This window comes from Glarea lozoyensis, assembly GCF_000409485.1.
Source record: "Glarea lozoyensis ATCC 20868 chromosome Unknown GLAREA7, whole genome shotgun sequence".
Taxonomy (NCBI): domain Eukaryota; kingdom Fungi; phylum Ascomycota; class Leotiomycetes; order Helotiales; family Helotiaceae; genus Glarea; species Glarea lozoyensis.
In genome coordinates, this window is record NW_007361002.1 from 3,333,137 (window position 1) to 3,357,481 (window position 24,345).

The following is a 24,345-nucleotide window of genomic DNA, read 5'->3' on the forward strand; positions in this document are numbered from 1 at the left end:
TGCTACAACGAGTCGGAAGTTTCTGAATGTGGTAGCAAGGCGAACAACACTCGACGTCAGTTTCAGAACTGCTGACTACAGCCCGAGACCCGAAACCATAGAAGCACATGTGGGAGTTGTCCAAATCAAGCCAACAGGTTTATCCAATTGATGGAAAAATTATATTCAACTTAGATTGGCGAGATGTGGAGAGAATGCGGGGAGATCTGGGGTTAGGTGATTAAAGAGCTTCGTGGAACCTTAATTGGACCATGCTTTAAAAAAGGAATGTTAAGGATAAAATACCAATCAACATAAGGCCGGCTATAGGTCAAAACCAGGCAGTTTAGATGATGACATGCTAGATGTCTCAATTTAGCCGAGAGGATATACGAGTTATTGCGGCTTCAAAAAGGTTAAACGTTTTTCCCGTTGCCATCGATCCGTCGATCAATGGTTCGAAGGTAATGGACATTGGCCAAGATTATATAAAACCTCGAAAATGGTTAATCGGGAGAAGTTGAGCGCCCATCTGATCGTGCTTGGCGCCGTTGTTCGCCACGGCGTCGGATGGGGCTCCAACTCGAAATGCGGAGATGATTGTCTCCGTTTTTGGGGGTTGTAAAGGGGATTGGCTTGGCTTTATGGCACATGGTTGCTTGTGCAAGTCTCGTGAGAAGCTCAAAATTCGAGGTGAAGCTCGGGCTGCAAGGGCCAAAGTCGTCTTTTGAAATATCGTGAATTTGGATTTGCCAGTCTGATACAATCACGTTGATTGCATACATCTTCAGTAATATATTCTGGTATATGACAATCTATTCATAGACCAATTGAGTAACTGGGACTGTCCCCGAGGTATGGTCCAAGAAGTTTACATTTCAAGCTGTCGCGGTCCTGGTGAAATGGGATATGAGGCTATAGTGTTGATCTCATTGTGGTCAAGATCCATGTGGGGCTGAATGGCATTGGTCATTGAGCCAAATGATGATTTCTGACCAAAGCTGTTATATAAATACTCGTAGAAGCAGGTCATTTACGTAGGATCACACACGGTGACACACCCATTTACCTGACTTTGTTCTCGACATTTTCACAATGAAGTCTGTTGTATCTTCGGCGCTTCTTCTGGCACTGCCAGTTTTCGCACTTCCGTCTTCTCTTCACGAGCGCCAGGACGCATGCAAAGCTCTACCAGCGAACTACGCCTACTCGCCAGCAAGTTCAAAACTCCCAGATCCATTCACCTTTGCAGACGGTACCAAGGTCACCACCAAGGCACAATGGGCATGTCGTAAACAAGAGATCTTGCAGCTCTTTTACTTGCAAGAGCTCGGTGACAAGCCAGCCAAACCGGAATCGGTCACTGGAACTGTCTCAGCTACCTCGATCAGCGTCAAGGTAACCAACGCAGGAAAATCAATCTCATTCTCCGCAACCGTCAAGATGCCAAGTGGAGTTACTGGAGCAGCGCCAGCTATAATCGCCTATGGGGGTGCTAGTCTACCGATTCCAGCAGGCGTAGCCACGATTACATTCAACAACGATGGTGTAGCACAACAAACGAACTCGGGCAGTCGCGGCAAGGGATTGTTTTACGACCTCTATGGGAGTGGACATAGTGCGGGCGCAACCACCGCATGGGCTTGGGGTGTCAGCCGAATCTTGGATGTCATCGAGGCGGATACAACCAAGAAGATTGATGTCACCAGGATTGGTGTGACTGGATGTTCCCGCAATGGAAAAGGTGCTCTTATCGCAGGAGCGCTTGATGACCGTATTGCCCTTACTCTGCCACAAGAGTCTGGTTCCGGCGGAGCGGCTTGCTGGAGAATTTCGGACTTGGAGGAGGCCGCTGGCAAGAAGATCCAGACCGCACACGAGATCATCGGAGAGAACGTCTGGTACTCAAAGCGCTTCGATCCTTTTGCCACGAAGACGTCCACTTTGGCTGTTGATCACCACATGTTGCCAGCCCTCATTGCTCCTCGCGGTCTTCTCGTCATTGAGAACAATATCGACTGGTTGGGCCCCGTTTCCACCACTGGATGTATGAGAGTTGGTGCCCTCGCATACCAGGCACTTGGAGCCACAGACAGCTTTGGGTTTTCCGAGGTCGCTCCTCACAACCATTGCACTTTCCCATCTTCTCAACAGACCGAATTGACGGCTTTCATCAACCGGTTCCTCAAAGGCGACGCGAGTGCTAAGACCGCTGGTGTTGACAAGAGTGACCAAGCCAATGTCAAAGCATCCACATATATCACCTGGACTGCTCCTACGTTGACTTAGAAGCTGAGTTTCGGTCGCATGAAGTTAAAGGGATGCCGATAGGACGGATCAGGGGTGGAACCCAATGTATATAGTTGCGAGTTCGTGGAGGTAGATACGGGCAGGTTGCTTAACCTTTTGTTACTTAAAATGCCATGCTCTTTTTGCTCTCCAAGGACGAGAAACTCGTGCTTGCTTAAAGTTGTGATGTACCCCGAGGTAAATCGCTAATTCTACTTTCGCTTCGATCTCGACTCCCACATCGCTCGCCGCTTGGAAGTGTTTGAATTGTGGCTAGCTGTCAAAAGTTCTGGTATTTCACCAGTCGAACCCACGATGATATCGATCCACGATATCATGTTGATTGTCGGGAATCCTTCTTGTAATGATATACATCACTAGGCTGCTCTAAGGCCTTCAGGTTTAGGACATGGCGATAAGAGACTCGCATCGTTGTCGTCGATCGCTAGGTGCTGCTCGGCAGTGGAAAGCATGATGGGAAAAGCAATGCGAAAAGGGTCAAGCGACCCCGCCATCACGTGAGGGAAATGTTCCCTGTTTTCTTGGCCAACATTTCCATTATCAACAGCTTCAATTCCCTTTCTCTCTTTTCCTCCCCCACCATCAATTCCGCCCGTCCCCTCACGCCAGCAAAACACGACACCATGGCAGACAATGACTCTGGGATGGGGAGGGTCATAACAGTCGACAATTTCTCTACGGAAATGGCCGCACTGGACAGCTCAAAACCCCTTCATGGCCTGGTTGATATGGGCAGGTGAACCACTCCAGTTCTCCCTAGCCCAAAAATGCACCCGCAGACAACTAACTTCATATTAGCAATGGCATTCGATTCTCTATTTCCGACCTTTCTCTCCCTGCAAGCAGACTGCTGACATGTATCTATCGCGAACGTGTTGGGATATCACTGTACGACGCGCTCCATGAAAGCGGTCCTGACGCCAGGCCCTTCTACTTCTCTCCAACCACTATCGCAAAGGTCGCCCAGACTCTCGCGAGATTCAAAAGCATATGCGACGGCTATGGAGTGCCTGGCGGTAACATCAGCGTGTTTGCGACGGAAGCGACTCGGACGGCCAAGAACAAGGACGATATGCTAAGTGCCATTCGTGATGCAAGTGGTCTTACAGTGGACATATTAAGCCCGGCTATGGAGAGCCTGTTTGGAGCGATGGGTGCGAGAAGTGGCTACGATCAAGTCGACGGCCTGTTCATGGATCTCGGCGGCGGCAGTGTTCAAATGACATATGTCAATAGTTTGGTAGATCCAGGCTATGATGTTCTTGCAGCAAAAGCAGCCAAGAGCATGCCATTTGGAGCTGCAAAGCTTACCGCTGCCTTATCAGAGACAGACTCTGCCCATGCCACCAAAGAAGAGCTACGCGGTCTAATGAAGGGCGCCTTTGAAGAGCTGACAGCTCGATTCCCTCAGCTCAAAGCACAAGCCGAACATCACGATGGCATAACAATTTACTTCTGTGGGGGTGGTTTCCGCGGATACGGCAGCATGTTGATGCATACCGACTCGATTCAACCATATCCTATACCAGCTATTGGAGGCTACGTTGTGCCGGGCAATCGTTTCGCCAAGTGGCGTGAGATGCTCCACGCCAACAATTATGATGATGGGAAGATATATGGTCTTTCTAAAAGAAGACGGCAGCAGTTTCCCGCTATTGTCACCGTTGTGCAAGCCCTTGTTGAGGCGGTGCCTAAGATTAAGCAAGTAGTCTTTTGCAGCGGTGGTAATCACGAGGGTGTCTTGTTTATGAAGCTATCACCCGAGTGTCGAGAGCAACATCCTTTGTCGTTTCTACCAAGCAAAATTACCATAGAGGAGTCAGATGGTGTTGATGCCGTTGCTCGATTCATACTGTCTTCAATGCCAAGTGGATATCCCGCGGTGTTTTCAAGGCATATCATCAAATATATTGCGAGTAACACTTGGCAAGATATGGGTGATCCCGACAGCGCAAACTCCGCTAAAGCACTCCACGATCCCATTTCAGGGACTCTTGCAGGCTTGCCAGGAATGACGCATCAAGCTCGTAGCGTCTTAGCCCTCACCATGTGCCACCGATGGGGATCGAATCTTGGACCTGGTGATGCGAAGCTCGCGGAAAACCTTCAAGCGTTGGTCGGTCCGGAGTGTAGTTGGTGGTGCAGGTATATTGGCACAGTGGCTAAAACGCTAGCTGTCGTTATGCCTTGTCGACCTGCCAGCCAGGTGGTGCTCCAAAAGCACGTCTCAATAGAAGCCAACACATCACATGGTTTGGGCAAAAAAGGCCACAAGGTTGGCATTCGAATGTTGATCAAGCTTCATCCAGATGTAAAGGGTGACTTGAGATCTTTTGATATTGAAAAATCTTTTGAGAAGATTGGGAAGGGCCTTAAGGTCGACTGGAAAGTTGAAGCGGAAGTTGAATTTGTTTCTTGAACATTCGAGATACCCCAGATGTTGTTGTGCAGTTTACATTTACTATCAATCATGAGTTTCCCGCTGTCAGTGCTCAATACGTGCCAACTCGAGACTCACACAGGCACCGAATTTTGTTCATGTCGGTCATTCCCCATTATTTATGATCCCTTCAAGATAGGAGAAAGTACCACGTCATAACCACCCTTTTGGAGAGAGAATAAAATTACCTCCGGCATGATTTAGCTAGCAATCTGTAACTCAGCCCAATGGAACTGTCGACCAACTGGCACTTGTTGAGAATGGTAAAGGCACCTCACACAGCTCCGCATGACCATCTCTGGACCAATTGAGGGTGCGCCATACAAGTCACATCTCTATGATCTTTTGTGAATCACAAGTAAAAGGCAGTCTGGCATATTTAGCTGTGAATCACGGGGTTGGTGATTGTTGGTTCAGCGGCTCGAGTCGCCCTCCCTTGAATGAATTCGGGAATGAAACGCCAACGCAACTCGATCTATTTTCAACATTCCAACAGTTTAAGAATTTAGCGCTCAAATTAGAACATAATCTACCCCCTCTTCCACTGAGATTCATTTTATTCCCAATTGTTCAGCTCTAAAGTCGCTTTCCTTTTCGCGACAGTCAGTTCAATACATCAAAACGAACAACCTTTTTCATTCGAGATTTATCCTAATGTCAGAACACGAGAGGAAGGTGCAAGAAATTGCATCTGACATCAAGTCATTTTACCATCGCAAAGAGCCTTACCGCATTTTCCATGGTTCCACCAACAGCACCCGACCCGCACCCAGAGATCGAGTCATTGATATCAGTGCTCTGAATACCATCTTGAGCATCGACACCAAAACTCAAACGGTGATTTTAGAACCAAATGTCCCGATGGACACGTTAGTCAGAGCAACCCTTGAACATGGGCTGATTCCTCCAGTGGTCATGGAGTTTCCCGGCATCACCGTTGGAGGAGGCTTTGCGGGGTCTGCTGGAGAGAGTAGTTCGTTCAAGTTTGGCTACTTCGACCAATCTATTATCTCAATCGAGATGGTGCTAGCAAATGGGGAAATTGTGACAGCTTCCAAAACTGAACGTCCCGACTTGTTCAAATGTGCGGCAGGATCACTCGGTACACTTGGAACAGTGACACAACTTGAAGTTCAACTGATCAAGGCGAAAAATTATGTGAAGACCACATATAATAGATGTCACAACGTACGAGACACGATCGAGTCCGTCCAGAGGGAAATCGATAATCCTGAACATGACTATGTTGACGGCATCATACTCTCCAGTACTCACGGCGTGGTAATTACTGGCCAGCTGACAGACAAGACCCCAAAGGATGCCGTCGTCTGCAAATTCAGTCGGCCATGGGATCCCTGGTACTATCTACATGTGAAAGAGCGAACGATTTCTGAAGGTCTTTCCATCAAGTTGGAATACGTACCCATCAGTGATTATCTCTTTCGCTACGACCGTGGAGGATTCTGGGTCGGCGCCGCGGCGTTCAAGTATTTTGGATTTGTCCCATTCAATCGGTTGACTCGTTGGTTATTGGATGACTTTATGCACACTCGAATGCTATACCGCGCGCTTCACGGCGGTAAAATGTACACCCAACAGATAACCCAAGATCTATCGCTTCCATATTCGACCGCCGAGAAGTTCATTGAATATACCGCCGAGGAGTTTGGGATATGGCCATTATGGTTGTGCCCTCTAGGTGCTGTGAACCCGCCCACCTTTCACCCAACAACCACGCTACCTGGCCCAGACAATTCTGCCAAGCCGATGCTGAACATTGGACTTTGGGGTGCAGCTTCAACAGATATCAAGACATTCGTTGCCCAAAATCGAAGATCGGAGAGCAAACTCACGCAGCTGGGAGGCCGAAAGGTTCTATATTCCCAAACCTTTTATACTGAGGAGGAATTTTGGGATCTCTACGACAAAGATGCATATCAAGATTTGAGGAATGCTTATTCAGCTACTACATTACCTACTGTTTACGATAAAGTCAAGACTGATGTCGCGGGATTGTTGGAGAAGAGGACGTCTTTGTTCGAAAGAATAACGACTTCATGGCCGCTAGCAGGCTTTATTGGGATATTCCACGCCATAAGAAGTGAAGATTATTTGCTTCACAGAGACTCATTATGGATGCATATACGAAAGAAATTTCGTCAAAGTTCTTCAGGAAGGTTCAGTGGACGTAGTTGATGTAGTTTTGAATTCAGGCGATAGCTATATTCCTTTCCATCTATTTTGCTCAACTCTCTCGCTGACGCCTTAAGGATTTATCAGTGACTTACCCCGTCGGATTTGAGCTTGTGACTGCTTTAAGCAAATGGCCAGCCTGAGTAGCCGATTGTCAACACTGTGCTAGTCGTTATCTCTTCGGCGCGAGCAGAGAGCTCGTCAACATCCCAGTTCGCGAATACGACACGTCCTTGCAGGAATTTATTCTTTGGTGTTGCCAGCCAAACCATGAAATGGGCATGAAGTTCAACTACAATCAACACAGTTAACATTCCTCCACGCCAAACCACCGCCCACATACGATCTGAAATATGACTTACGAGTATCCATTGGGAGCTGGCTAGCATCAGCCGCTGATCGTCGAAACATCTTGGTGTCATGTATTCCTGGATGAACGCTACAAATGAACTTGTCGGGATTTTCTGCGGCCAAAAATTCCATCAACTTGATTTGAGCGACCTTTGAACCCATAGACCCAGACAAATTTGGAGTATAAGCTGGGGGCAGTGCCATAGCGCCAGAAGTGATTGCAAAGACACTCGCATTTTCATTTGCGTGTGGAAACAATGCTTGTGCTGCGATAACTATCGACTTCACATTGACCTACGAAGTATGTTAGATATTGCAAATCAATAATCTTCCATTTTGAGTTCTTACCTCGTAGGCAGTCCAAAAGTCCACCAATTTTTGATCTACGATTTTGGCAGGACTTGGCTCATGGCCTGCTCCCATTATAAGAACATCCCAATTTCCAATCTTGCCTGCAGCGTTTTGGATGGCCTTCTCGTCTACCACCGAACAAGCAAATATCGTGCTGGTTGTGGGAGCAGGAATCAAGTTTTGGCTTTCAACCAGATCTGACTCGGTTCTGCCAATTAACACCAGGTGCTTCGCTCCTGCTGCTGCGAAGGCAATTGTTGTCTGTCTTCCAGTTCCGCTGCCCTGAAATCTCTTAGCACAGATGTTTTGCAAAAAGTGCTGAGTGCTTGCTCAAATACTCACCGCTCCTGTAATAATGACAGTCTTCCCAGCTTGAGATAATTCCGTCCGAGTTGGATCTATCGCTGGGTAAGTATCATTGTGCCACGTTGCTGTGAACGATGGATAAGGTGGCTGCATCTCGAGTAGTTTTAGAATTATGTGATGAGCATTAACAGTACAGATATGATTATTCTTCGTGGTACAGAAGAGTGGCACATTGCCTCTCGAAGAACGGAATCAGGGCTTTGTGTCCAACATCGGAGTGGGGTCGAATGAAAGTCGTTACCCTCGCTACCAACGATACGGTGTTGGTGTTCTAGTACGTAAGGTTAAATAAGTTGGGTCGTGGTTGGGAAATGAGGGGATGGCGGTGAGATGTGGAGCTCGAGTAATGCTACGTACTTACAGAACTCAATGATGTGTTCTCATATGGGTTCAGTTCGAACAACGAAGAAGACGCCTCGTGGACCCTCGAAATACCTTGCACGGAGCTAAATATACGAGTAGTTATTAGGTGGAGTACCCTATCATGAGCCTACAAAATAATACGGTCGGACCTCGAAGAGGAACACCGCGCGCCGAGACGGTAGTTTCTAAGACTTTCTTCAGAGTCATTTTGTTTTTACCCCACAAATACCCTCATCAGTATCAAACTATTGGCCCCTTAGAGTGGAACAAGAGCTGAGCGAACAGGATACTGAGTTATGTAAATAGCAGTGTACACCGAGTAGTATTCCAACTCTTCACCAACAAACTGGTTCACCCGTCCAATAGCCGATTGGATCTTAGTTCTCTTGCTTTCATTTGGCCGCGAAGCAAAAACTGTTGCCGCTCGTTCCTTTCCCCCTTGCATGTAATATATGTTTCTAGTGTTGATTGGCCTCCGGAATTTTGTGCAGAGGGCATGTTTCATTAACCTTACTCTTCTCCTTCCGAGTGTTCAGATGTTTGGGATGTAATTGTTTTCCCTCAGACTATTGAGCAGATTCAACCTCAATGGTCTCACAAAAACCACTACCACTCATGCAAGAAACAAGGATTTACCAGCATAATTTGAGATTTTCAATGCCCGAATTATCAGATGTTGCAGGTGGCTCAGAGTGTGGTTCATTCTGACCTGGTATACATGACGCCGCTTGTCTCCATTATAGCATCAATCTTGCTCATTCATGGCACTTACACAGTCGTTTGACGGAAGTGCGCATTTACTCGGGGCTTCCTTGGCGATACTTTCCTGGCGATCTGTGTTAGCCAAAACCCTATGTATAGGACAAGTTCAATTCTATTATCGATGATGATTTAATTGCTTCGGTTCTAGTTATCACTCACTGTCTGTCGTTACTTCTAAGTATACCTAGATAATAATTAACATTATCTAGTCGCAAGATATGTTTTTGAATATGATGAGATTTCCTATAAACTCAACTCCGGGTACTTTGCTATCCTTCTAATTGTTCAGACTTCCACCAAACCTTTCAACCCTTTACTAGCCGAGGTAATGCTTCTGCAAACTTTACAAACTCTATAAACTCAATTAGAATCTCTGACAATCGCGAACTAACATCAAGACTTACCAGAGTTGGAATCAAAGCCAAGGTAAAGGTTGCTGTGCTCCCCGGGATATTCTAGCAGATCCAGACAAACGAATCCTCTTTCCAGACCCGGATCATTCTTCCCACCAGCTGGTAAGGAGAACTTTGCATCTACGAATTTCAGAATGGTAAGTCCCCCTTTTTTCGACTTTTCAAAAACATCGGTCTCTTTCAATCGGAAATTCATACACTTTCCATGGCTGAATTCTTGGAAGTATGCAACCAACTGTCTGACCTTACCACGATTCAGAATTTGGAGTCGTGCATATAACGGTGTCCATGCTTTGGCGCGGGGTATCATAGACCTGCGACGTGAGATTGAGAAGGATGATGGAACTCCATCATACAGAACTTTAAAACCAGTTACTGCCTCCTGAAAAGCGTGAAGTTCGGCGAGGTTGGGGAAAGTATAAGTCCGAACAGATGGTTCTCGTCGCAGAGTGTGCAGGTCCTGGTGCATTGCATCTGTGAATTCCTCTCCTACCGTAAGATCCGAAACTGTGAATGTAAGGTCCTCTTGTGGTTGTCGCAATATCTGAAGCTCGTGTCCCGATGATATTACATTTCGCCGAACTTTCAGCTCGCCGAGGCCAACGTTGATTCGATCCGTCAACCGCCCTGTTGAAGAGTCTACAATAATTCGAAGCGACTCACACAGTCCGCGCTGTGACTCTTCTGCTTTGGGCGCAATCACCCTCAAGCTTTGCCATTGAAAGTTTCCAAAGCTACGAAGGCTACCGAGGGGTTCCATGCACGATGAGATTTTGAATGAGTTGACACTATTCAGATGTCCACGCGTGACCGTATGCTCGTGTTCATGGAGGAAAATCCCCGTCAAGTGCGCAAGGAAGTCAACACAATCTTCAGGCTGTGAGAAACACAGCATCAGATCCTCCCTTTCAAATTGCAACGAAATAGCTTTACTTCCTGGCTCTCCCCCAAGAAACCCGAATCGCACAGCTTGACTTGGAAAGATCTCCTCAGAAAATACCCTCAAATCCTTGACCCATGTTGGTGTGAGTATTGAGATCCTGTATCCGCAATGTAATTTACTGGAACCTGTCCCCAGACCTTTGAGCTCTTTCTTTTCAAATAGACGGAGTCTGCAATTTGCGATCTCTTCGAGAGGAAATCTTTTTGTCCCCCTAATCTGCTTCACCCCGTACTGCGCATGTTCAACTGATGTTTCGAAAACAAGTGTTTCGTTGTTTGACACTTCAAATGAATCGAGTGCGTCCCTCTCGTGGTCATAAATCCCCTTTAAAACCTTAAAATCCCACGCTCCAAACTGGATATTCATTCGAAATCCCGTCTTGAAGGTGATCTCCAAAGTCGTTGTAGTCGTCTTCCAGCTTGCATCTCTCCAACGGCAGTCTCCTGCTGCTTCAATCACAAAACTAATCTTTCCATCTTGATTTCCACAAACCGCTGAAATTGTTCGTTGGTCTCTGGACCTAACCACTGACATTATCGCAGGAACCTTTTCATGCACAGAGGTGGATGGCAGTTCGAGGTTAACATGTATTCCACCGTAATGAAAGGTTTCAGCTGTATCTTTGAGCGGAAACACTTTTGAAATTGAGAGATCCTCTGTCTGCAAGGGAGCCAGATGATGTCGAATCGTCAAATACACCATGTGCTGGTACGGAACGTAGATTAACGAGTCATCAAGATCTATGGGTGTTAGAGAAGACTCTGGAAAGATCCCATGTTTTTGCATTGCCAAAACGGCACATCTCAATCCAATGAGAAGAGCTAAACGAAGTGACAGCAATTCCGTTTCTGGTAATTCATCCGTTTCATTTGTTTCTTCCACGTTAAGATTTTTAAATCTCCTTGTTTCTTCGATGATCCATAGACATTTGGCCAGGTTCATGTGTGCTTGTCGCAATAAGATTTTGTTGTCGTTCTGTGCGAAAGGAAACGCTACGCCTTCACGAAGTAGAGGGACTAGTTTCATTCGACCATGAAGGAACCACCACAGGGCTATTCGGACAACTTCCTCCAAGGAAAGTGACTGTAGGTACCCCACTCTCGCTGCGTCTTTGCTAAAATTCTCGAACCAATATTTAGTTTTTCCGTAGAAATTCCGAATTGAAGTTTCGTCGAGAATCAGTGTTGTCTGGTATGTGACCAATTTCGGTGAAGGCTGTAAAGTGTATGTCTGTTTGGCATTGTAGGATTCGATCGGTGATACATTCGGAGTGAGTGGTTCATCGTAGTCCAAAGCCAGCGCACCGCAACTGTCACTAGGAGAGTGAAGTGTCGAAGACGAGGTGAGAGATGAGGATAGTGATGAGGCACATGAAGTAGGCTTGTCTTGACCTTGATTCGACATAACTTGCGTAGTGTTGCTAGGTACATAGAAAGCATAAATTGGCTTCCACGAAATGTCAAACTCGGTGGGTAAGCTTCATCTGGAATTGGCAATCTGGAATACCTCATATACATTTAGCAAGACTGACTTATGGCTAGAATTTCGCTTGGCAACGTGGATAGCATCGTTTGCAACAACAGGAGGCTGTGCAGCGGTTACTGACGACCATATTGAAATGGACCGAAATTTGGAGAATTTGCCATGCGATAGTACCATATCTATTCATAGCCGGATCCGCTGGTACCGTATTTACAATTCTTTCTAGTTTTTGTTAGATAAACTTTGCTGAAAAGTCACGTTCGGGTGTTCGGGCCCGAGACTCCTTTTTTAAGCGGGCTTTTTGAACCCCACCGCCCCAAGACTTCGTTTAAACTTAATTACGGGTACTGTACGTACAAGTCACGTTCGGATGTTCGGCGCCGAGGCTCTTTTCTCTTTAGAGGGCTTTGCGACAAGACAAGACTCCCTCAAACTTGATGATTAGTACATAGTTGAGAAAGGGTTCTTTGTAGCGTTCGGGCTCTCAGACCCCAGACACTCCCTTGTTGTGTGAACAATGCGATCTAACGATGGGGACACGGTGACGACGGGAGCCTGGAGAAGTTAGAAACTGAAACATGGCTACCTGAGTCAAAACTCAATTGTCTATTTGTCGCCATCTTTGCCATCTTCTTAGGATACATCATCGTATATTGTTATTGCGCAATAACTTCTATTATATACCTCGCACCTTGCATCCATCAGGCCAAGAAGATGTGAAATGCTTCGAATATCACTCGCTGGGCATTGTTACAGCTCATCAATTGCCAAGCAAAAACATTCAGCAACGACGGACCATGTGAAAGGGACACGCCAAGAGACTAGCGAAATTCGAACCATCACCAACGTTTTTCATCACCAAAAAGTTGCCGCACAACTTTCTCCCATTTGAACTACGAGCCATTTTACTCTCAAAGTTATTTGTTGTCGATTTGTTTCTAATCTGGTCCACAAAATTGACCTCTATTCACCCTCTATCCTGGCATTAGCCTCCCCCCAATGGCGAGTTCAAAATCGAGTTCCGAATTCAAAGCAGACGTGCCTCTTATAGCGGTAGAGTCATCCTCCCTTTCCCTGCCCCAAAACCAATTCCATCTGCAAGAAAGAAGCCGAAGGCCTTCTATCATTGTGGTCTCAAGATTGGGTTGCTTTTGTGGAAGCTTGCGTGACCTCTTTGTAGACATCGGTGCTGTAATAAGCTTCTGGCTAATACGGATCATACCCAGTGTGATGTGTGCTACGTACGCAAAGTGAGAATTTGCTTAGACTTAGACTAAAACGACATCACTAAACGTCGCGCTAGATTCGATGTGATAGAAATGAGCCCTGTGGGAACTGCATCGATTCGCAAGTGCCATGCCGAAGAGAACGCCAGAAGTCAGAAAGAAAGGCTCGAGATACTGTGCCAAAAGAAGTGTATTCAATATAGCCAAGTTTTAAGAGTTCGACGTACTAATGCATCTCAGAACTAATGCGATCAATGAGATCAAAAGTCGCATGACTGCTCTTGAGAACTCATTGTCCCAATTAATCGCTATCCAGACCAAGCAAACGCCTATCAGCCCAAGGGATAGTTGCACGTCAAGGAAAAGAAATCGAGCTGAAGCTTTTGATGAAGCTGCATACCTTTCCAGAGAGTTGGCTCCACCTTTTGCTTATGGGAGTAGTGTCTCACATCCCACCCCTCCTTTTTCAGCTGCTGAAGCCCATACATTGATCCAGGAAGAACTTAGTCGCACGACTGGGCTGAACTCCTCGAAACAAGCGGTCTTTCGTTCAGCACTATCATCGTTGAAAGATATTCTGAACACGTCATTGGGACACGCGCATGATTTCGGCGAAATTGATCTAAACAAATCAGTCAAACCGCATATTACTATCATGCAATGGATGTTACAATGTAGGCAGATTCCGTAACTATCGTTCTTGACGCTTAAATTTCTCAGCGACCGACTCTGGACGAGCCGTGTGTTCTGGTTCCAGCTTCATGCCCTTCACCTCAAGAACGACAATTGCAAGAATGTGTCGAATAATAGTTGAAGCAGACATTGAGGACACGAGTCTTGCCAGTCTGATTTGCGTATGTTCATATGCGGGTTACTTCATCCAAGAGATTGTTCTTTCAGTGCATAGAGATAACAGTGGACTTGAGGATGAGTTTCGCCGTGAGGCTTTATACTACTTCGAAACTGCGAGAATAGCTACCGGCCAGTTCATAAAAACCAGTCCTGCTGCGAGTCTGAGTAATCTCCAGGCTTTGACATATGGCGTATGTATCAATTTGAGTTATATCTGGTGTCACTGACTCTAATGCAGGTTCTTCTCGCTCAAGAGGTGGGAGATTACGCCTCTGCATGGGCAATCATTGAATATGCGAGCAAGATGTGTATGGATATGAACCTACATAAATCTATATATCAGCAAGCAGAACAAGCTGATGAAGCATACTATTGCTTCGCTCTTTGCTACAAAAACGATAAAGGGCTCGCAATGAATCTTGGCAAAACTGGATTCCTTGCTGACTCGAGTATCGAGGTTGATTTATTACGTCCACCAAGTGCGAAGGCAGAAGTTCTGGACAACTTCAGAATATATCTAGAGCTTTCCATTATTCAGAGTCGTATTATTAGTGATTTACGCCCAGCCCCCCCAAAGAGCAAACCAAAGATTATGGACAAACTGGTTGCGGCAATGCAGTCAATCTGGCAATTGAATCTTGAGGTCAGTAGTGCGTCTAGAATACAAACCAATACTGATGGATAGTAGCATCAGAACAAACGCAAAAGTATTGTCAGCAAATGGGACTTTAAGTTAGAATCAGAAATGGTCAACTTTGCATTTTATTCGGTGCAGACAGTGCTTTTTCACTCGGGTGCAGCACGGATTCAAAATCGGGAATATAATTCGGCATCACTTAGAGCTGCAAGATTGGCTTTGAATGCCATCCAGAACTCTAGGAAGCTGTCGGAGCTGTCCCAGTATAAGAGTACTTACATGAGATTGTCACTCGCTTACTGGTAAGTGTTTTCAAAGTAGTGAGGATTAGCTAATCTTCATGTAGGACCATTCTCCACTATCCTTTTACAGCATTCTTTGTACTATTCTGTAATATCGTATCAACGAGGCATTCCCCTGACTACGAAATGATGCAGGAGTTCGTTGCCTATCTGGAAGATGTCAAAGATATCGTATTGCACTCGTTACCGATAGTAAATTAGAGCTAATAAATTTCAGAGCGTTTCCGTTGCCAAGTTATATAAACTTTGCATCCCGTTTTGCTCTCTAGCTTCTAGTGTTCTGACGACGAGGGACGAGCAACAACCATTATCACCAGAAGGAAATCACTATGAACCTTCAGATACTGTACCGTCTCCGCCAGCACCTCCCTCAAAACCTAGCCCTCAACCTCCTCCATTTCAACGTCTTTTCGGGTCACTATCGCAACATAGTCCAATTTTACATTCAAGTCAAACGAATCAACAAACACCAAATGCCACATACAACCAGGAATTCCTGTGGGACTTTACAGATACCCAGCCAATGCTACAATGGCTTGAGTCGGATTTTTCAGCATTGGAAGATAGCTGGGGTATAGACTGGAACGCCTATCCCCAATAAGCCATTTTATCTCCTGCTGATCAATATATTTATCTTACTAAACACTTTGTCCTGTACTATACATTTATGTATATCCCGTAAATAACAAATAACGTAAACAGAATAATGTTAAACCGCCTATTTCGAAAGACTAAATCTCTCTTAACCTACTTAAATACTCACGAGTAGACAATAGAGAGTTTGCCTAGATTTTCCCCCCTAATTAGATCCTCAAATTCGTATTTTCTACAAACTACGAGTACGAAGAAGCCATAAGAGCCTGGCGAGCAAAATCCCCTTAGCCAATATTTTCTGGACTAAAACGTTACCCAGTAAAAAGAAAGGAGCTGTTTGCATACAACGTCATGGTTCAGACTGGCAAGACACACCGTTGAGATGTGCCGTTGGAATACGTCGCTCAGAGGCACAGTCCACTTAAGCGCTTTGTGGCACGAGAGCTTATTTAATTTGGAGCGATAGACTTCGCCAACATGCAAGTCGGCGACTACATGCCTAGAGATCCAGGGACGATTGTTGGCATGGCGAAAGATAACAAGACCTTCGGACTTCCTATAGATTGATGATTATGTTGTCAACGGCTCTTCACTACTTCCGCCTTCGAATGTGTTCGTGATGGCAATCGAAGCGGCAGGGCAAATATCCCGACCGGGAAATCAAATTCGTGGCTTTATCATCAGGGAAGGTGTCTATTCCATTCCTATACTCTTTTCCGACGACGAAAAAAAGCAGTGCAGTCAGTCTTCACGATAGGTCCATTGGAGGAGAAATTTGATAAGACATCGTTGTTTGCAGGATTTACATTTTGTTTACTAGAATATAGCAGATGTGATCGAGATCGTAATAGAAAATCCAAACTCAATACAAAATATATTTCGAGGATTTCAGTTGTGTATCAGAAAACAGTAGGGTGAAAATCAGCATGCAAGAATTCAAAACAGCCTATATATTAAGAATAAATAACAGTAATTACATGAAATTTTAACGCTATAGGGATGTCCTTAGGCCAAACGTTTAATTTCTCGACTATGTCCAGACTAGGGGTGACTAGGAAATTGTCGCAGACGTATAACTATTTAAGTGTAGGGACGAAGAAGGATTTACTATCTCTAACTACACTTTATACACCTAATTACACTCGATTGTCTTTACAACCTATTCTTGTTACACGTATACAAGTAACTAAAGAGAGAGCTTTTAGGGCTATTCTAACTCGAGTTAGCTATTTATAGATTTCTGGAATAGAGGTTAATTACTCCGATAAGACTAAAATTAAAGTATATATATAGTACTTTGTAGAATTCTTAAAGTTAATAGTTATTCTCTACTACCTAGACTATTAACAGAAGAACTAGCGATACTTTATCTATTCTTAAAAATCTAGAAATATTTCTAGTTATAAGTTAGATCTTTTACTAGGTTAAAATAAATTTTCTTAAATAGACTTAGCTATAAAAGATAATGAGAACCCTAATATCTAGACTAGTAGTGTAATTATTTTAATAGAGATTAATAAGTACTAACTATTAAATAACGAATTATTGCTATTACTAGAATTTTAGATTATAGCGAAATCTTTAAGAATAAAATTTAGAGATCTAAGTTAAAGACTAAATTCTTAAATTATTTTAAGTAGAGGACTTTATAGTTATAAAATAGAAAATAAGTTCTATATACTAGTATAAGCTTTAAACCCTACTATTATCCCCTAGTTTATATAGCTAGTAAAGAGTAAACGGCGTAAACTATTTAAGGGAAATAAATTAAAGTCTAAGTAGAGGTAATCGGTTTATATTCGATTTAAGTTCAAGATATTTGAAATTTTAAGCTAGATACCCTCTTAGTAGCTTATACTAGAGTAGTAATTAAAGCTAGAATAAACGCTAATCTCTATATAGAGGAAAGGGTGTATAATCTATACCTAGAGATAATTAATACCTGTTAACTTACAACTGTTAGCTAATTTCTAGGATACTAAGTACTTTAAAGTTTAAACAAATCTACTTGTTTTCTTATACATCTACTGTGGCATACTACACACTTGTTGAGTTTCCAAATATACGCAAGAGTCAAACGGTGCTAATACAAACTACTGTACAGGGGTTTAGGCATGCGGTTTTGTAAATTGTTTAGCTGTTTGTTCAACACATCGGGGTTCATATCTTCGTCGCCGTCAATTAAGAAGAGAAAGATATGTTCGTGGAAAATTACCACATGCCTGAGGAGTGTATCTTTGACAGATGAAACACTAGTTTTGCTGGGAAATCATGGAAGCCACTGCTAATGGAATTGACGTCGTGTTAAGCACATTGTCAGATGTTGGGCGAGTTGCATTTGCAGATGGCAAGCGCCGTTTGGACATTTTATTAAAGCTTATATAGGGAGTCTTCAAATGCGTTAACTGGTTTCCGACAGGAAGCTTATCGTTCATACATTTGACATGGCTTTTCTGGCAGCCACTTATCCCTAACGCATTCGCAAAGTTCTCCTCACTTGCGAGGGGCGACATCGTCCAAAAGAGGCCAACAACAAAATTTTAATCCATCACCAATTGGGAGCAGGCGCTCCAAATCCTGCACGATCAGAAAGTCATGGGAAAAACTGTTATATCGAGTTTTGAGAATGACGTCGTAAAGGCAAGTCATTATCCCAGGATTGTTAACTTGTTGTAATGCCATTCTAATTCTCTTAGACATCTTCGTCTTACTCTCCTCTATCACTGAAATCGTCGGGACTGGCGGTCGAGCCAACTACGCAGCAGCAAATACTTACATGGATGCCCCGGTGTTATCCCGTTTTGGATCAGGAGAAAAGGCCGGCGTCCCTAGAGCTTGGCTGGATAGAATCTGCAAGTACTGTTGCATAAGACAGAGATTATGCAAGAGGACTTGTGTCGGCAGGTTTCCTATTTTCAATACCTCGGTCTAGTCTCATTGAAATGGTGGACTACCACTACGATCTGGCTGAAGCTCAGTCCATTCAATTGCCAAGTGGTTGTGGGTGTTGGACTCCTTTGTGCAGTAGAGGAAGTGTAGGTAGTTATGTAACGTTCTTCTTGGATTTCTCATCATTTTTCCGAAGACCGGTCCAGGTCTTACAAAAGAAGTTCTAGATGAACTTTCCAACCGTGTCTTTCTCAGCTCTTATCAAAAGGGATGCTATACAGTTATGATTCACGGACATACCCCACCTTTTTGAAGGTTATTCGGCAACACTACTTCCTTCTGCTAATGTTTCCAACTCTATCATAAGCAGCCGAATTATCCCACGGGAGGTGCTTGAATGCAACATACCGGCACTGATATCAGCAATCAAGAGAACAGTCAACTTAAATTTTATATTTGTTGGTCTTACAATGGACGTTTCAATGTATGATGCTTCGAAGGCTTTTGCAAATCCATATTGGCGGAAGACTACAGTTCTCAGTGCTCTCGGAACATACTTTAATTACCAAGATTATGATTCCAATCAAGTCAACCAAGATCTGATGACCAAAGTTCTTACACCTCAATTAGCATCTCTAGCTCCCGACGGTGGAGCGTATTTGAACGAAGTAGATTTTCAGCAACCGGACTGGAAGTATGTGTTTTATGGCAGGCATTACAACAAGCTCAATATAATCAAATCTAATTACGATCCAAATGACTTGTTCTATGCACTTGGAGCCGTTGGGAGCGACCGTTGGAAGCAAATACTAGACGGTCGGCTTTGTCGAGTCTGGAACACGAATGTTATGAAGCTGTACCTGCAATCATGTACTTGATTGGTTTCATATCAGTCCACTTGTCAACGATGAAGAAGAACCACCTTTCGAGTTTAGATCATAACTAGACTCATAGTGCTGTAACAGACTTTCAGTCATCCTCAAATATCGATATGGGACAAAGCCTTATGTGGTAAGTCAGAAGTTTCGAACAGTGACAATGCCAAGTAATATACACCCTTAAAATAAAAATGCCTTCAGACTTGAACACGTTCCTCTCGGCTCTGGTAGCAACTGCCGATGTCCAATAAAGACCAAAGTCATATTGCAGGGTTCTTCATAGACCTTCATCATTGTATTCCAAGTTTTGTTATCCAAGAAGAATTGCCGCTCAAAAAACAAACAAACACGGGGTCGTGGATTTGGATTCATTCGTACTGTTTGAGATCGACAGCTACACAACGGATCAAAGGAAATTTTGCGACAACCCGCCCGCTCACCTGACTCAACAGAGAAAAACCGTAGTCAGGTACCGAACCCCAAACCTTTGTCCCTAATTTGTCATAATGATTGAGTTTACGTGATATGACAGGCTGGATGATTGGAGGCGTCAAAATTGCCGAACTTGCCCAGCCTGGTAGTCGTTTATTTTGCCGAGACAAGGGAGTTTAACGACATATTCATCGGGGCATTCTATTGGACCATGCTAATCATCGTCAGACGGGTGATTTGATATATATACTTCCTGTCGATTCATCTTCACACGAGACCACGAATGAGACGAAAGGAATTAATACAAAGGTGCATTTTTAATCTGCAGGATATTTAAGCGAATTCAAAGATGACAGGTTAGATGATAATATATTAACTCGTCAGCTGTGTAAGAAGAACCGATGGCAGCGTTTAATAATAAATAGAGCCAGCTTCTTTCTTTTTATCTGTCTTACCTCTTACTCTCGCCAAGTTTTACAAAATGGTCTCAACAAAATCATGGGTGACGGTCTTTTTGACCTCCCTTGCAAGCAAACTGGCCTTGTCGACTCCCGTGGACAAACGTGGACCAGATGATGACCTCGCGACGACAGCCTTGAATAATGCGTACAAGGTACTAAATGGAACGCTGAAAGACGGCTCAAAAATAACAACTTGCACGAAGAGTAATGTCGCGGTGCGGAAGGAATAGTGAGTCAAATCAAGTACTCATAAAGTGTTAATGCTAAACATGAACTATAGTGGTGACCTGTCCTTGGACGAAAGGACCGACTATATCAATGCAGTGAAATGTCTGTTGGCCGCACCATCGAAATTGAGTGCGACTCAGTATCCTGGAGCGAAGAACCGGTTTGATGATTTTGTGGTGGTTCACATTAACATGACGATGCACGTTCACGATACTGTAAGTATGGTTGAAATAATGCTAGAATATTCTAACACTAAATTCGGATAGGCCAACTTCTTGCATTGGCACAGATACTATATTTGGGCTTACGAAACAGCGCTGAGATCAGAATGCAACTACAAAGGTTACCAGCCAGTGAGTACACCAAGCTGTACGCTCGCACTTAGTTCATTCTAACTTTCACAAGTACTGGAATTGGGGCAAATATCCAGATCCAAATACTTCGCCAATATTCAATGGCGACGCATACAGTATGGGTGGGAATGGGGAATATGTTAAGCATGCTGGATATGCTCTAGGAATGGCAAGCGTCAATGTGCCGGCAGGCAACGGAGGAGGTTGTGTCAGAACTGGTCCCTTCGCAAAGTAAGACTTGGATGATTATTTTTGTCGGAGGCTCGCTAACTGAAAAAAGTATGACGGTCAATCTTGGGCCGCTTGCGCCTTCAGTAGATCCAAACTTGAAAATTCCCAAAAATCCTCGAGCGGATGGATATGGTTACAATCCAAGATGTCTGAGAAGAGATGTCAATAATTACTTCACCACAAGATCTTCGAGGCCGGTTGATATCGCCAATCACATCAAGTCAACCTCTGATATTGAAGTATTCGAAACCACTTTACAAAAGGATGTCCAATCGGCATTCTCGCTTCATACTGGCGGTCATTACTCTATTTGGGGGGATCCAGGAGGAGACTTCTATGTTTCACCTGCAGAACCAGTGTTCTGGCTTCATCATGGCCAGGTGGATAGACATTGGTGGATATGGCAGAACCAAGATCCTGCGAACCGGGTCCAGCAATATAAAGGTGGAACCGTCATGATGCAGCCCAATAGCCCAAGAGGGAAGATTACTGATATTCAAGAATTATCAGTTGTTGCACCCAAGGGATTTGGAGGTATTGCAAGTACGCAGCTCGTCAGCACTTTAGCTGGGCCATTCTGTTACATCTATCAATAGTCCTCAATCTGCAGTTAGACCACAATCAGCCAAGGGTAGTACGGGCGGCGGAAATGATTGTCGATATAAGATATATATTTCAAGCAGCCCCTTATTCGTTGATTTCTTGAAGTGCATATGCTCCCCAAGTTTTGCTGCACGGGACTTGATATTTCTTTTCGGCATTTGCTTGCAAGCGATGAGAGACACCGCATACTTTATAAAAACACAGAGGCTGAACTGGATTTAAAAGTTTAGGCTAAGCAGGCAGAGGCGGGCACCTTTTGCCAAAACTCACGATGTCACATCACTATGTAAATAATTAATCCAGGTCTCACGATAACAATATCCTGGCACCGTCATGCCCAACCAAAAGTGGAACAGGCGAAATGAGAACATTTTTTATCGTCATTACTATTGACTGAAATGTTTACTAAGTACTGATATCTACCGCAATATATATTGTACAAAAGGTCTTAATCTCAACCACAAAATGTTTCCTTTAAGAATGCCACCTGGCTTTCTACACTCCTCTTAGAGTATTCGCTAGAATAAGCCTGGGAATACAAAAAACCAATAGCGTCAACTTCTTCGGCTCTAGCGCGCGATTACAAGCACCTAGAATGAGGCCTATCGGTTCTGTATAGTCGTGTTTTGCGACGAATAAGAGTAAGGGTATAGGAGAAATTAAGTAACTAGGTAAGAACTATTAAATAATCGACTATAGTTAATACTACCGAATACAATATTGTTCGTCTAAGTAACGATGGCGAGTTCAGCCTGACCAAGGACTTCGGCGACGATATTCCGCGGTATACTATACTTTCGCACACATGGAGAGCCGATACCGAGGAGGTCACCTTCAGAGACCTAATGGATAGTACTAGTAAGAACAAGGCTGGCTATAGCAAGATTCGGTTCTACGGAGAATAGGCAAGACACGACAACTAGCAATACTTTTAGATAGACACATATTGTATCGACAAATCGAACAATAATGAGCTCGCAGAGGCCATCAACTCTATGTTTCGCTAATATCGTAATGCGGCTAAATACTACGTCTACCTATTAGATGTTCTAAAACCTTCCTTCGATATTGACAACAAGTCCCACTAACTACCCTGGGAATCGGCATTTCGGATAAGTAGATAGTTCACTCGAGGCTAGACCCTTCAAGAGCTTATTGCTCCGGTATCGGTTGAATTCTTCTCGAAGTACTAGGAGCATCTAGGTAACAAGGCATCCTTAGAACGACATATCTACGAGATAACAGGAATTCCCGTCATCTTCGAGGAAGCCTTTTAGCTGATTTTAGCGTGACCGAACGAATGTCATAGGCAGAAAAGCGAGAGACAACTCGCAAAGAAGATATAGCGTACTCGCTACTAGGCATATTCAACGTCTATATACCGTTGATCTATGGTAAAGGGAGAAACCATACGTTCATCCGGCCCCGGGAGGAGATTGTGAAACCTTCAAAGGGTGAGCACAGAAATTCGGTTTGACATCCTGCATAGCAACCAAAGTGAGCGCTAACAGGTAACTCAGAACTCGATCGTCTTCCGTCCGCTGCCGATGCGCCTTACAATTCATACAACAAACAACACGCACCTACCTGCCTTCCCGACACCCGGGTCGACTTGCTACAAGAGATATATGACTAGGCCGATAGACAAGATAAGCGGTGCATCTTCTGGTTAAATGGCTTGGCCGGCACAGGAAAGTCGACGATTGCGCGCACTATCGCCCGTAGATACTTTGATCAAGAGCGTCTTGGGGCTAGCTTCTTCTTCTCAAGAGGTGGTGGAGATGTTGGCCATGCTGGCAAGTTCTTTACAAGTCTTGCCTCACAGCTTGCGCACAACGTACCACACGTCCACCAATTCATTTCCGATGCTATTACAGAGCAGAATGATATTGCGAACCAGTCTCTCCGCGACCAGTGGCGCCAGCTTGTCTTCCGCCCACTATCAAGGCTAGACGGCAGGTCATCTCTATCTTCGCACGTGCTTGTAGTCGACGCCCTTGTAGTCGACGCCCTTGACGAATGCGATAATGAGAACCACATTCGGATAATTCTACAACTCTTGGCTGAGACTCGATTTCTACAGGTCCGACTGGGGGTGCTGATCACAAGCACACCAGAGGTTCCAATCCGATACGGTTTCCACCAGATTCCTGATAGTGAATACCGCGACTTCATCCTCCATGATATTAAAGCAGCCACTGTGGACCATGACATCTTTATATTTCTATACCAGGAGATGGGATTGATTGGAGGAGAATATGCTCTTGGAACTGGCTGGCCAGGTGAGCAAGCTCTTAGACAACTGGTCCTAAACGCCAATGGCCTCTTCATCTGGGCTGTAACTGCCTGTCGATTCATCCGAGAGGGACGATGGTACGTAGCGAAGAGGCTGTCAATGATGCTCGAGGGCAGTACATTTGCTCTAGCCCCGGAACACTATCTGAACAACATCTACACGACAGTCCTCAAAATCACGATTCATGAAGAATACCTAAAATAAGAGAAGGAACTCAGATACTCGGTGGCTAAGCAAGTTCTTGGGGCTATAGTGCTGCTATACTGACCGCTATGTATTAACTCGTTACCTAGGTTACTCTATCTTCCTAAACAGACTATAGAAGATGGAATTGCGGATATCTACGCACATCCTCGATATTCCAAAGGATACAGGCCGGCCGCTTCGTCTGCATTTTCCTTTATTTCGCG

General features: G+C 44.5%; 8 protein-coding genes across 8 annotated transcripts; 6 read left to right on the plus strand and 2 right to left on the minus strand.

Moving 5' to 3' along the window:
* Positions 1-1,074: 1,074 nt before the first annotated feature.
* GLAREA_02289 (uncharacterized protein) lies at positions 1,075-2,268 on the plus strand (the record flags this gene model as incomplete). Its single annotated transcript, XM_008089505.1, has 1 exon — positions 1,075-2,268. One exon carries the CDS (start codon positions 1,075-1,077, stop codon positions 2,266-2,268), a length of 1,194 nt encoding a protein of 397 aa, XP_008087696.1.
* A 644-nt stretch (positions 2,269-2,912) lies between these two features.
* On the plus strand, positions 2,913-4,708 carry GLAREA_02290 (Actin-like ATPase; the record flags this gene model as incomplete). Its single annotated transcript, XM_008089506.1, has 2 exons — positions 2,913-3,025; positions 3,088-4,708. 2 exons carry the CDS (start codon positions 2,913-2,915, stop codon positions 4,706-4,708), a joined length of 1,734 nt encoding a protein of 577 aa, XP_008087697.1.
* A 675-nt stretch (positions 4,709-5,383) lies between these two features.
* GLAREA_02291 (FAD-binding protein) lies at positions 5,384-6,925 on the plus strand (the record flags this gene model as incomplete). The annotated part of the gene is made up of 1 exon (XM_008089507.1): positions 5,384-6,925. One exon carries the CDS (start codon positions 5,384-5,386, stop codon positions 6,923-6,925), a length of 1,542 nt encoding a protein of 513 aa, XP_008087698.1.
* A 119-nt stretch (positions 6,926-7,044) lies between these two features.
* On the minus strand, positions 7,045-8,083 carry GLAREA_02292 (NAD(P)-binding Rossmann-fold containing protein; the record flags this gene model as incomplete). Its single annotated transcript, XM_008089508.1, has 4 exons — positions 7,045-7,214; positions 7,285-7,567; positions 7,622-7,906; positions 7,967-8,083. The coding sequence occupies 4 exons, from the start codon at positions 8,081-8,083 to the stop codon at positions 7,045-7,047; spliced, it is 855 nt and encodes a 284-aa protein (XP_008087699.1).
* A 1,337-nt stretch (positions 8,084-9,420) lies between these two features.
* Positions 9,421-11,875, minus strand: GLAREA_02293 (uncharacterized protein; the record flags this gene model as incomplete). The annotated part of the gene is made up of 2 exons (XM_008089509.1): positions 9,421-9,467; positions 9,520-11,875. The coding sequence occupies 2 exons, from the start codon at positions 11,873-11,875 to the stop codon at positions 9,421-9,423; spliced, it is 2,403 nt and encodes an 800-aa protein (XP_008087700.1).
* A 1,533-nt stretch (positions 11,876-13,408) lies between these two features.
* On the plus strand, positions 13,409-15,571 carry GLAREA_02294 (uncharacterized protein; the record flags this gene model as incomplete). The annotated part of the gene is made up of 6 exons (XM_008089510.1): positions 13,409-13,853; positions 13,900-14,222; positions 14,270-14,674; positions 14,720-14,970; positions 15,015-15,141; positions 15,188-15,571. The coding sequence occupies 6 exons, from the start codon at positions 13,409-13,411 to the stop codon at positions 15,569-15,571; spliced, it is 1,935 nt and encodes a 644-aa protein (XP_008087701.1).
* Positions 15,572-18,923: 3,352 nt separating this feature from the next.
* GLAREA_02295 (uncharacterized protein) lies at positions 18,924-19,331 on the plus strand (the record flags this gene model as incomplete). The annotated part of the gene is made up of 1 exon (XM_008089511.1): positions 18,924-19,331. One exon carries the CDS (start codon positions 18,924-18,926, stop codon positions 19,329-19,331), a length of 408 nt encoding a protein of 135 aa, XP_008087702.1.
* A 913-nt stretch (positions 19,332-20,244) lies between these two features.
* Positions 20,245-24,139, plus strand: GLAREA_02296 (Di-copper centre-containing; the record flags this gene model as incomplete). The annotated part of the gene is made up of 6 exons (XM_008089512.1): positions 20,245-20,453; positions 20,505-20,667; positions 20,719-20,805; positions 20,858-21,036; positions 21,086-21,579; positions 23,331-24,139. 6 exons carry the CDS (start codon positions 20,245-20,247, stop codon positions 24,137-24,139), a joined length of 1,941 nt encoding a protein of 646 aa, XP_008087703.1.
* Between the last annotated feature and the right edge of the window lie 206 nt (positions 24,140-24,345).